Source organism: Sceloporus undulatus, chromosome 2 (genome assembly GCF_019175285.1).
Source record: "Sceloporus undulatus isolate JIND9_A2432 ecotype Alabama chromosome 2, SceUnd_v1.1, whole genome shotgun sequence".
NCBI lineage: Eukaryota > Metazoa > Chordata > Lepidosauria > Squamata > Phrynosomatidae > Sceloporus > Sceloporus undulatus.
In genome coordinates this window covers 309,407,708-309,421,671 of record NC_056523.1, presented here as the reverse complement: position 1 = coordinate 309,421,671, position 13,964 = coordinate 309,407,708, and the positions used below count along the sequence as shown (strand labels likewise).

The 13,964-nt window shown below is 41.7% G+C and overlaps 1 protein-coding gene across 1 annotated transcript in view; it reads left to right on the top strand.

Annotated features, from left to right (window-relative positions):
* NIPBL (NIPBL cohesin loading factor) overlaps positions 1-13,964 on the top strand; it is a 236,193-nt gene that overhangs the window by 120,802 nt on the left and 101,427 nt on the right. The window contains exon 9 of the mRNA XM_042451336.1: positions 2,391-3,023. Coding sequence (XP_042307270.1) covers positions 2,391-3,023 — 633 coding nt within the window. The remainder of the gene's footprint in view (positions 1-2,390; positions 3,024-13,964) is intronic.

Genomic DNA, 13,964 nt, shown 5'->3' with positions numbered 1-13,964 from the left:
TCCTTCTTCAGATGAAAAGACTGCATATAAGCATCCAGATTTTGAGTTTGTTTCCATTGAGAATTTTAAAAATTAGTGCAGTGTCTCAGAGTTAGAAGGACCTAAACAGGCCATATAGTTGAACTACTCTTCTAGGATGGGATACCTGTATCTAAAGTAAATTATTAGATCCCTGTTTATGGGGAAAATTGCTTGAGAATAATTCAGCAATCTTCCTTTTCAGCTTTTACAGGTACTCAGCTTATCCCAGCATGGTGGAATGCTAGAATCCCTGATGTAAAAGCTAGTTTTTTCAGTGTTCCTATAAGTATTCAGTATTGTTGTATAAATACAGTGGGCCCTCCAAATTCACTGAGGTTTGGTTCCAGGAGCTACCCACCCATCCACCTAATACCAAAATCTGTGGATGCTTCAGTCCCATTATATAAAATGATGTCCCTTTTATAAAATGACAAAATCAAGGTTTGATTTTTTGGAATTTTGTAAAAAAAAAATACATTTCAAGGGGGAATGTATGGGCGTAGAATCTGTAGATATGGAGGGCAGACTGTTGTTTTTTCCTCCTTTGATTTACACAGCATATCTGAGCTTTATTTATCTATGAATCCCATTGTGGGAGAAAGGTGAGCTACAAATCCTTGAAATAAAAATAAAATAAAAATCTATGCACTTAAAAACAACAATACAGCCCTCCCACCCCAAAAATGTAGACCACGGATAGAATGTAATGAGTGATTCAAAGTTCCTTCCCCAGAACTGGACCAAAATTCACTTTTTTATTTCTGAGAAAGTGAAGCAGTAGTATAAAGCTCATTTTGTAGTGCTGGAAACAGGTGGTAGGTATGTGAATAGTTTTAAGTAAAACACACTTTAGTGCTGTTTATTTCTAAGGAGATAATATTCAAGGAATTGGTCTTTTGTTACTGCAGTACTCGCCTATAGAAGCAAATGTACCCTTTAATATGTAAAGCTTTAGGAGTTTGGACATTATGAATGAATCAGGATGATAGTTCATTGCAGAAGATAAATGTCATCTAAATGCAACAAGATGTTATCAAGACTCAAATCTGCAGCCTAGAAATTAGAAAAATGACTGTAAAGTTGAACAACTACAAAAATGTAAGAAGGAAGAAGAATGAAGAGAGAGAAACTGATGTCCATGCTCTGAACTGTGGACCTTGTTCTGGATTTTTGTTTTGTTTTGTTTTTATTGCATTATTCTTTTGATATTATCTCAAAGACTGCTAAGTAATTTCAGTTCCACAAAGTAGCTTCTGAGTTTTTTGTTTTTTTTAACAGAATATGACTGACTTAGTTGCAGTTGAAGAAGTGTAGTTCACTTGATGGTCATATCTTGAACCTAATCAAATTTTCTGTGACTACTAGTTGAATATATAGCTGCATTGCATTGCATAATCCACCCTTTCCTGTCTAGCTTTTTAGCAGGAGAACCCCACAATTGGGATGGGTGGGTTATTTTTTCTGTTATCTGTCCTGACAAAAAGCTATTTACCTTATATTGGATACTAGTTACTGTGCTAATGCAGGTACCTTCTTAGAAAAAATGTAGAATAATATATATTTTATTAGTTTATTACTGATAAGATGTGATGATAAGTAGATTCTGTCAATTTCTATGAAATATTTTGATGGTTTTAACATTCTGGGGGAGGGGCAGTATGTTAAAACAATAATAAACTCCCCACTAAATTCAGCTGTTTATAATTGGGGTGGGTGGGAACCTATTTTCACATTATGTCAGACATATGTGGGTGACCTATGCCTGTAGTTAGAAAGAAACAAAAACAAGTAATCTACTAGATTCCTTCTTGCTATGGAAAATGTAAATTTTGGAGGTTTGGCTTGTTTGTTTTTGGCAAATCCTGAAGTTTAAGAAACTTCCATGACACTATGTGTTTTGGTTTACGTCAATTTGCCTATCTGAAGTTCATCATTTTTTAGTTTATACTGGATGCTCCTAGGGAATTAGGCATCTTAAAACGTCATTTTCCCTGTGGCCTTGGCTACCTTTTGATCAGTCTCTCTAATTACAAGCTTGTCAGTCTCTGGCAGGTAGAGCCTTGGCTAAAAACTCAGAATGTACTGTATTAAAAATATTAACATTTCCTTTTAGAATGATATTTATCCTGCTATCTGTGGATTACTAGGATTGCTAAATTTGTAGGAAGTGCAGGTGTCTTTTACTGCAACCGTTACCGCTGTGTTGTAGTGAGCCTTGGGGTTTCCTTATTCCTCTGAATTGATTTTTTACTGTTTGTAAGTACAAATTTCTGTAAAAATGTAAATTATTAATAAAGGTTATTTTTTGTGTGTTTTCATAGGTATGTAAACCAACATAACTATTTAGTTTTTTTGAATTATTATTCTAGGATCAAGACCACCATTAATACTTCAGTCTCAGCCTCCACCTTATTCATCACCTAGAGATGTCCCCCCTGACATATTATTAGATTCTCCAGAAAGAAAGCAAAAGAAACAAAAGAAAATGAAGTTAGGCAAGGATGAAAAAGACCAGACTGAAAAAGCTGCAATGTATGATATCATTAGTTCTCCATCCAAGGATTCTACTAAACTTACATTAAGACTCACTCGAGTAAGATCTTCAGATATGGACCAGCAGGATGATATGCTTTCAGGTTTGGAAAACAGTAACGTCTCGGAAGGGGATATTTCTTTTAATGTGCAGTATCCGGGACAGACTTCTAAAACACCAGTTACTCCACAGGATATTAATCGCCCATTAAATGCTGCTCAGTGTTTGCCGCAGCATGAACAAACAGCATTCCTTCAGGCACAACAAGTGCCTGTTTTACAACCGAACACTTCAGTTTCTGCAAAACAACCACAAAATCCTTTGGTACAGACACATCAACAGGTTTCTCAGCATGGAACTATTACGCCATATGATGAAGTAGAGTTGGATGCATTGGCTGAAATAGAACGGATAGAACGGGAATCAGCTATTGAAAGGGAACGGTTTTCAAAAGAAGTGCAAGACAAAGGTAAAAATACTGCATATTTATGTAATATGTGCTATATTACATAATATTCATTCCTCATGAGATGTCCTTGATAATGAACCATACCCATCATTTACGTTCCTATTCTTAGTGAAGGCTGGATATTAACAGTGTCTGGAAGTCTAGATAATAAGGCAATAGAGTAATTTATTTCCTATTAATACATGAGAAATATAAATACTTTTTGCAACAATCCCTGTATAATAAATCAGTTAAGGAAGACATGGGCAGATTTACAGATTGCAGGATCTTTTCTTTTTTGTCAGAACTTTGGTGCTCACCGGATGATGCCACTTGCTAAACGTTGGTGCTGGAGGTAGTTGGAAAACATGGCTGGTGTAGGATGCAGTTACCTCTTGTATCTCATGAATGATACTTTGCTGGGACCTGTCTTTATCAATATCAATTTACACACAAAGTTATATCAAGTTTGTAGTTTAACAGCCTAAAAATACCACATACAAGCTATGCAAAAGATACAGTTTATATTCTTATAACCCCAATGTCCCATCAGTTCCACTATGTTTACACTTCACCCATTATCTCATGTGCAAGAAGACAGTGAAAAAAGAAGTAATGGTGAAATTAATTGCCTTAACTCAGTGTAATGTTACTTATTCATCCATAATCAGAACAATAAGCTTGCAGACCCTCTGTACCTTTGAGTCTACCCTTGTAATTATTTCATTTCAGGCAGAGAAAATCTTTTGCAAAGCTTAGGTCTGTGTGTATGTATTCAAAAATGTCATCAAGATATGGGTGTGTGAAATGTACACCATAACTATGGTTGAGCAGTTCCCTAGGAATAAGATGTAAGTTCACCAGAGCATAGTACCTCCAGTTATACAGAGCAATCTTAAACATGTTTACTCAGCTGTCCCATTATGTTCAGCTCAATTTACATGAAGGTAAGTACGCATAGGATTGTGCCATCCTTGCATTTCAAGCTACATCTTATTTGAAGAGGTGCAGAGAGGGAAAGAGAGATGAAGAGATACATTGTTTCAGATAGATTTTTGCAAGAGTGAATTCAATAGAATATTTTTATATTTCATTTTAAAAAGATTTTTCCCTGTACATTTTTTTAAACAGGAATGATGTTTTAGGTATATTTTCCAGGGTTTGTTTTATGAGTATGCAAGAGGGAGTGTACAATGAAGAGAAAAAAAGGATTTCCAGAGGAAGTCAATACATTCTTAGAATGATGAAAGAAAGAAGTAGATGAGAAAGGGGAAGAATGAGCTGTAACAACCAGAGCTTCTCTGTGTTGTTTCTGAGGTCCGCTTGATGAATGAATATTACATATCTTTGGTAATGGGAGAGGAACATGATTGAATAGTTTCTCTCACTTCAAAATGTTGCTGACTGAGGCTTCAATCATGTGAAATCCCACAAGCAATTTCCCTTACCTCTGTCTAGTCATCTTGCTCCTAAGAAGCACCAGATTACATTTTACTGTGCTCTTCTTTTTCATCATGCTGCATAGAAGTAGTGAGTTGAAAATACTGTTGGACATAACAGCAAGAAATACAAGAGCATGTCATGTAGTTCAGGGAATGCTGGTGGGAGGCAGAACAACCAGGATTGACATATCACCCCCACTCTGTTGGCACATCACAATCTTTGTTTCACCAGCCTCTAAGCAACTAGGTTAAAAAAAAACCTTCAGCACTGGAATGTCCATGTAGTCTATTTAAATATTGTTAAAGGATTTTTGATAGTGTTTCCTTACTGTTAGCTTTACAGTTACGTGGAAGAGGACCCTCTTTCAAATGAATGGGATGCAAGATTACATAATTGTTCATATGTTCAGTATTGGTAAAATGGACAATGATTTGAATGATTATGCAAAGACATGCTTCTCCAAATTGGTATGAACACTAGATTCTGCACTGGAGATTAATTCTGAATACTTGTTAAATACATACTTGTATATACAGTTTGACAATTCATTTTCTAAAGTGTAGCTAGCCAGTTACAAATATTTCAAATGCTAAATCATTTGTAAACAGAGATTGTGTGTCTGAGTAAACAGTCATTGATTCTAATCAACCTGTTTGCTATCATAGGATGAATTTAACAACTTATCAAAACAATTTGATTTACAGCTATTGTGTTTTTTAACTAGAAGAATCCTGCTGCATTATATGCTATCACTGCTGCCAAGCAATAATCTATATAACATGTACTGCTGTACAGGTGTAGTGTCAAATGTCTGTGTGATTGTCTGTCAGGATATACCATTGCTGGTTGGAAATCAGTGTCACAGGATTTGTGGCTTGAAGCAACAGTAGAACAGTTTTATGGTGGGGCTTGCACATATTAGAAGGAGAATTGACTCTTTGTTTGTCTGAGCTGTGGAGGTTTAGTGGATAGTTTTGGTCCATAGCATAAGAAAGCAATTGGATTTGCTGAGCTACAGTCTCTTGAAGTACGAGAGCACTAGGTAGAATAATGTATAGCAGTTGGTAAGGAGGCAATTTTCTAGTGCAAGCAATAGATGAGTGTTTTTTTGGGGAGGGGTTGTTTGTTTTTTTGGTCTGTGCTTTGTATGATCAAGAGTGGAAAAGCTAATGTTGGGGCACCCAACATAATATATGTACACCTTGGAACTGCCATGATATTGGGAGAGGTGTCAGATTTTATTCTATTATTACATTGGGAATACAACTTTATGGAATAGATCAAGAGTGGAAAAAGTACAGCCTAAGCCCCATTTGTATGTCCTTAATCCTCATAGAGGCCCTCCAAGCCACACACTGCAGAAATAATGCAGTTTGAGACTGTGTTCACTGCCCTGCCTCAGTGCTAAGGAACTCTGAAAAACGGTAGTTTTTTGAGAATTTAGCCTCTGTCAGAGAGCTCTGGGATTCCCTGTCACAGAGCTAAGGCAGTTAAGGCGGTCTCAAACCGGATTATTTCTGCAGTGTGTTTTGGACCTTAGATGTTGTACCAGCAAAGAGATGAAGATCTTTATCAAACTCTGTTTGAGCCAGTTAGACCAATAGGGGGTACCATATAGAGATTGCCCTAGTGGGAATGATTAGGAAATATATTCATGGACAGCTTCCACTTACATTATTACCAAACAATGCAGGGTAAAGAACACCACCTTGAAATTCAGCAATCCACTCTTAATGATGGTTTCTGAACAACACCAACACCATCTAGTTTCAGCAAGGAGAGGTATTGATTTCAGATGGATTCACTTAAGTCATTCTTCCTCAGATTTTATTTCTGAGGTTAGTAGTAGAAAGATTTATCCCAGGAAAATGAGAAGGGGTTGTTGAAGTCTTTGTGGACTTGAACAACAACCTCCAGAAGGAAATCATGTAAACTGGCAAAACTTCACTGGGTGGACCTGCTGCTTTTAGGAAAGCACTTGAACGACAGAGGAAAGGGTCCTCTGTAACTGCAGTGCTAAAACAGCATTTATTTGAAGAGTGAACTACATCACTTTCTCAGGCTATATAAGCCTTTCTGAGCATGACAGAACAGAGCCCAACTATTTCAAAGGTAAGACTGATTTTTTAAATTTATATTGCTGTGAAATGATAAAGTTAAATACTACATGGACAGTATTTAAAGCTGGAGAACTGGAAATTAATTGAAAAACTTGGGATGTGCTAAGATCTACTGTAACATTCTTCATTGGGACAGGAAGCATTTTAAGAAACAGCTAAAGGGTACATTTTACAAGTGAGTTTCGTTTACAATAGTTTGGCTTTACAGTTGAAAAACCAAAGCTAAAGAAAATTGTAAATGGAAAATATTTTTTTGAAAGACAACTGTAAAAGGGCTATGTTCAGAGCTGGAGTAAGAGGTACCACTGACTGCTCAGGCAGTCTGAGTGATAAAAAGAAGAATGGTAGAATTAAAAAGAGTAGCATTGAACAATGATTCATCAGTAACACCAATATGGATACTGAGCAGAAAATATGAAATGGCCTTTATAAGCTCAGTGCTCACCAAACTCATAGGCACGCAAAGGTACCAACCTCTATTGGTATGAATCATATGCTGCACTGTATTAAGAGGTCCAGAAAGTTGATAGTAATAACCTTCAGAGAATCCTATGTCCATCACATGCAGGTTTTGATAAGCACATGCTGCAAGAACAGCTACCATAGAGAGGTACTATCTGTGTCAACTGAGCAGTGTGGAAGCAAAGCTTGGTTGACTAGCAGGTCCACATGCCTCTCCTTTAATACCTCCCTTTTTGCTGAGGGAGTATTTGTACACACAATACATGCATAATCCTTATCAGGACATAAGTGAAAAGTACCAGCCACATTCCAGTCCCAGTTTGAACAACAGCAGGCAGCTCATTTTTTGTATGCTGTAATTCAGGGTTGCAGAATCTGTACTCCTCTTGGAATTGGACATCAGTTCCTCTCCAGCTTATCCAGCCTGTCTTATAGTAAGAGAGGATTGGTATACAGTACTTCATTAACATTCAAATTTGAACACCATAAATAATTTTACTATTTTCTGTAATGGTCACCATACAATCAATTCCTGCCAGCACTGGTCCTGGCAGTCCAGGTTAGAAAAAAGCTTTTCTTTTGTGGAAAAGGAGGAACATCTGCCCAGAGTCAGAACTGCAGTTATTAGGTGAGGGAGGTAATGTCAGAAAAAAAGCATAAAATATTCTTATTAGAGGGTTTGTCATATTCCCCAGCCCCTCAAAAAACATGTTTTGATTGAAATATCAAATACGCTGTCAAGAAGGATCAGGATCAGGATCAGGGTGCATTCCTGTTTCTGCTTGCTCCTGGTACTCTACTTAGTCTGCTACTGACCTACCTACTTCATAGAGTGGTAAGAGCACTTCAGAGTAAGTGCTGCCTACTGAAGGATGCTATTTTCATGCTGGCTAGACATAGAAAGACATTGAAGAGTTCTTTTTTCTAGCATGACAATTAAATAGTCTGCATAGTGTCTCATCTGAGAAGATGCAGCGATCAGAGAAGGAGTAGGAAAGACAACGAAGAGGTGGAAAAAGGAATTATTGCATAGCGGGATGGGGTGTAATAATAATAATAATAAAAATTTTATTTATATACCGCCCTTCTATAAACCAGGGCGGTGTACAACATGAATATCGTATACAACAAATACATTAAAATAATACATTAAAACATTCTAGCCAGCGTGCCACTGCTGACGTGGGGGGGGGGAGAGACTAATTGGAGCCTGCGTCAGGGAAAGCTTGTGTGAACAAGAAAGTCTTCAGCTCCTTCTTGAACTGGGCCAGGGAGGTGGCCGAGCGGAGCTCAATGGGCAGAGAGTTCCAGAGGGTCGTGGCCGAGATGGTAAAAGTCCTCTTTAATGTGGAGGCTAGTCTGGCCCCTGGAACCCTCAATAGCTGCTGCCCAGATGTTCTGAGGGTGCGGGGCGGATTGTATGGGGAGAGGCGGTCCTCAAGGTATCTTGGGTCCAAGCCATTTAGGACTTTATAGGTAATAACCAACACCTTGTATTGTGCCCGGAAGCGAATAGGCGGCCAGTGCAGGTCTTCAAGCACTGGTGTTATATGACTGGCTCTGGATATGCCAGTAACCAGCCTGGCTGCCATATTTTGTGCTAGTTGTAGCTTCCGGGTGTGGTACAAGGGTTGCTCCATGTAGAGCGCATTGCAGAAGTCCAAACGAGAGGTTACCAGAGCGTGTACTACCGTTTCAAGGTCCCTCTGGCCCAGGTAGGGACGCAGCTGGCGAATCAGCTGAAGCTGATAACAGGTGCTCCTGACCGTCGCATCCACCTGAGATGTAAGGTGGAGCGACGAAGCAAGGAGCACCCCCAGACTGCGCACGGAGCCCTTCACAGGAAGCGTGATCCCGTTCAGGACAGGTGGAACCACCGCCATCCCCGGGCCAGGGGAACCTATCACGAGTACCTCTGTTTTCTCTGGATTCAGACTGAGTCGGTTTTCCCTCATCCAGCCCATTACCGACTCCAGACAGGCCACGAGAGGAGAGACGCCATCCCCAGTCACTGCATCAGTCGGAGACATAGAGAAGACTATTTGGGTGTCATCAGCGTACTGATAACCCCGCGCCCCATGTCTCCGGATGATCTCTCCCAGCGATTTCATGTAAATGTTGAAAAGCATGGGAGACAGAATGGCTCCTTGAGGGACCCCAGATGTAAGGGCCCTCTTATCGGAGCACACGTCTCCCAGCTGCACCATCTGGAACCTCCCAGAGAGGTAGGATCGGAACCACTGGAGCGCAGTGCCACCGATTTCCACCTCTACCAGGCGCTCCAGAAGGATATCATGGTCTATGGTATCGAAAGCCTCTGAGATGTCCAAGAGCACCAACAGGGACACGCTTCCCCTGTCAATGCCCAGACGGAGATCATCGACCAAGGCGACCATGGCCGTCTCAACCCCGTAGCCCGCCCGAAAGCCGGTTTGAAATGGGTCCAGATAATCCGTTTCGTCCAAGATCGATTGAAGCTGGATTGCAACCGCCCTCTCGATCACCTTCCCAAAAATGGCAGTAGCGAAACTGGCCGATAATTACTATGCATCAGGGGGTCGAGGGAGGGCTTTTTAAGCAGTGGTTTTACAGTGGCCAATTTTAAGCTTGCTGGAAATTGCCCATCCCTCAAAGATGTATTTATGATCCGGTGTAACAATGAAGTTACCACCGGTCCCCCTTGAGCCGATAGCCATGAGGGACAGGGATCGAGAGAGCAGGTTGTCTTCCGAACGCTTCCAAGGATCTTGTCCACATCATCGGTACTAACCGACTCAAACTGATCCAGTTTAATGGAGTCCACGGAGGCTCTGGACGCCTCTACTCTGGATTCTGCCCTAATGCCAGTGTTAAGACCCTCGCTTATCCGAGAGGTTTTATTCGCGAAGAAGTTGTTAAATTGGTCACAGCAGGCCTTAGAAGGTTCAAGGGTCTGGTTCGGGGCAGGAGGGAGCTGAGTTAGCTCCCTGACTACCCTGAACAACTCTGCTGGACACGACTCCGCGGACGCGACACGAGCACCATAGAACGAATTCTTAGCTGCTCGTATCGCCTCTCCGTAGTCCTCCAAAAGGCGGTCTAGGAGAGCCTTGTCGGCTAAGCGTAGGTGTTTCCGCCAGTGATGCTCTAGCCGTTGCAGAACCCGCTTCCTCGCCCGGAGATCTTCCGTATACCAGGGCTTCCGTTTGGAAGCAGACCTGAGAGGGCGCTTGGGAGCGATACTGTGTATAGCCCTGGAAAGACCGGTATTCCAGATACCAGTCAGGGCATCAACAGAATCGTCGTCATTTCCAACCATGTGCTCCTCTAAGGCTTCCTGGAACCTTTTGGGTTCCATCAGCCTTCGAGGGTGGACCATTCTAATAGGTCCACCACCCCCGGGGGAGATCTGGGTAGAATCCTTGATTTTTGCCTCCACCATGAAGTGATCCGTCCATCACAGGGTGAAAATATTAGTTATTTCCGCATCCGTGCAAAAGACCAAATCAAGTGTATTACCCGCAAAATGCGTCGGACCCGAGACCAGTTGGGACAGGCCCATGGCCGCCATGGTATCCATGAATTCCCGAGCCGCACCAGATGGAATATAGTTGGCCGCGAAAGGGATGTTGAAATCACCCAGGACAAGTAGCCTGGGTGTTTCCAGCATCAGCTCTGAGACCAACTGTGTCAGCTCGTTAAGGGAGTCTGTCAGCGCACGGGGTGGCCGATACACCAACAAAATCCCTAGACTGTCCCTGGCCTTCAGGGTCAAGTAAATACACTCGATAAAGGAAGTTTGACGGATGTGGTTCCTGGTGAGAGACAAGGTGTTCTTATATACCAAGGCAACACCCCCCCCCCCCCCGCCCACCTAACCTGGACTGGTCCTTCACTGAAAACCCGGCAGGGAGGGCCTGCGCCCACACAGCATCCCCCTCAGGCCCAAGCCAGGTTTCAGTAATGCAAGCCAGGTCACAATTGCTATCCTCCAACAGATCGTGGATGATGTGGGTCTTGTTGTTAATTGACCTGGCATTGCACAGGAGCAGAGACAGGGTTTGTGGCACGGTTGGAATGACCCTCATGTCCTTTTGGTTAAGAGGGGGACGGGAAGGAGAGATAGATATTAAGCATCGATCTCGCCTTCCTCTGTAACGCAAGTCCACTCTCCTACCGCCATACCTCCCCCTGCCCCACACCACCTCAATGGGAGCTCCGCTCGTGCAGAAGTTACCCTCTTCCTCCCCAGCCAAAGCATTCCCCACATCCATATCCTCCCCCTCCCCCTACTGAGCAACGACAGGAACAGAGATATGGCACAGCAGACATACTCTGTTCAGAGGCTGGCAAGGACACAACCCTCCTGCCTTTGCGCCGCTGCAAAGATGCACAGCTGCGCAGTTGCAGAGCTGCGGAAGTCCCAAAAGCAGTTCGTGGGCGGCCTCCCCGGGCCGGTGCACAGTTGCGCACCTCTAACAACCTGGGAAGGGCTGCCCGGCAGCAACGCAGCTCTCGGTGGAGTCCGGTGGCAAGGGGAGGGTGTACCATAGAAGAGTATGAAGGGATCAACGCTTCACCCCACTCCAACATGACTATATATTTATTTGATTTCCAATCTGCACCTCCTCAACTATGTAAACTTGAAGTTAACAAATGAGTGATATAATGAACATGAAGTTACATATCTACTTAGCATGCTGTCCATTCATGTTTTAGAATCACAGTGAAAGCACAGCAGTGTTCAGTAGTGGTTCCTAAAAGAACACTAGTAACCCAAAACCATGCAGACCATGAATAAGTAAAGAAAAGGGGAAAATACATGAATAAACACAGGGGATTTACTCATATACAGCGAGCCTCCTGCCCTCCCTCCAATAAGGGGAAATCCATGTATGCTCACACCCCATTGCAAACAATGGGACATGTGCAATTTATTTAATTGTTGCGCAGCTTCAGTGTAAGCTCACAGCCGTGTGTAATGCACCCATGTATGGCACGGATGCATTGTATTCATAAATTCAACAAAAGGAATGGGATATCTTGGAATCTGGGCTTGAACCCACAAAGTGAGAGGTCGGAATGAGATAACAAATGCATGGCCACAACACTATAACCAAACCAAGTTCTCAGCAAGGCAGTTGAATTGTCACACCTAGATTGTGATGGCCAGCACCAAAGGAAATTAATGTTCTTTTCTGATATTCTTCCAGTGACAAATATAGAGACTTTGTATTCAGGCATGATTTTTGTATAGAAGTTGCTTTAATATTGAAGAGGGCCTAACTGGATTGGTGGTGGCTCTGTCTTTTATTGTGTTTTTATTGCAAGGTTTATGTTATGCTTTAAGAGTATGTTAACTATCCCATGTGGGGTGTACATAGAAGAGAGGTGATAGGGGTTCTGATTCTTGAGTTTAGAGGACTGGATGGAGTACGAGTTTCAGGGGAGTCTTCTGGCTCTCGTGAGCAGTCTTTAATTGTGTCACTGATGAGAATGCCTCAGTGGTTCAGAGGTAGGATGCAGTTATCCACCACGCTGTACTTGTAAAGAAAAGTCTGATTTTAACTCTTTACAAATTGGTTTTTCTGCTCAACAGCACATTCTAGGTCAGGAAATCCACAGCATGTGAAATCTTACCAGAGATGTTATGAACAATGAACGAGTTGTACCTTCTTAACATGAGGTTCAAAATATGGGAGGAGTAATCCCAGAGCTGGCTTCTAGAGCTGTAGATACCCTGTATTTTTTACACATCCATATTGAAAGCCAAGGATTGTCGTAGTACAGCTGTAAGTTCTTTTAGACTCTTCCAGTTGTGATAAATACCAAGAGCCAGTTCCTGGATATGTATGTAGCTATGTCTTGGAGAAACCATGACACTACCATGTTTTGAATCTCTCCAGTATCAGATTCTGCCAGCTGAAATGCTCTTCAGTGGTCCACTACTGATCATAAAAGTTCAAGTGTGGAGCCATATACTAAGTGGTCACATTCACTTTGTAAATCTGGCTCATGGTGCCTAGTCAGTGAACAGGAAGTGCCATTTGGATGTAACATTGGTGATTGCCATAAGTATCTGGTGGGTGGGAACACCCCCCATCCTGGATTAGTAGCAAGGTTTTTACCAGATAATGTTGAAGAAGAGCAGGTAAAAGGTTTTTGTTTTGTTTTTAAAATGGGAGGAATAGGAGAGAAGATTTAAGATACTGTTTATTTTACTATTCCTCTCTGACAGGCAGCTGTGGCTCAGGGTGGTTCAGAGTAAATATTTCTTTGAGAAATGGTTGTGTTCCCGTTCTTCAAAAAGAAGGAAAGAAAACATTGCTTGAGGGTGAACATTTCACTAGTGGTATCTTTCTTGGCCTTTGGGCTGATACTGGACTTAGGAACACAAGTCTCAGGGGCTTCTGATTTTACTTGACTGAACATTCCTGGAAAATGGTGCTGAAGGAGAATACTGTGGGATTTCATAGGGTTCAGTACTTTCTCCTGTGTTTTTTAACATTTACGAACCTTTTAGGAGTTTGTGGGCTGCATTTCATGACTGTGCTGATGATACTCAGCTTTATCTTTGTCAGTTCCCACAAGGGAGGCCATGAAAGTCCTGACTCATCGTCTGGATGCTGTGAGAGATATAAGTGAATAAATTGTTTTAAGTTTGAGTCTAGATAAAACAGAAGTTAGAAAGAAATCCATTCAGGGATTGATATTACAACCTATGATGGATGGAATTGTACTCTGTTTGAAAGAGCAGGTTTGTAGCTGGGGTGGTGGTGGTAGTGTTGACCCCATTGTTCCTTGGATGGTCAAGTGGCTGCTATGATTATGAATACCCTAGCCTGGTATGCCAGCTGTGCCCTTTCGCAGGAGCAGCAGTTTTGTATTCATGCTTTAATTATTTTCTGATTAGGCTACTATGATGCAGTCTGTATGAATGAAAAAAAAGCAATATTTG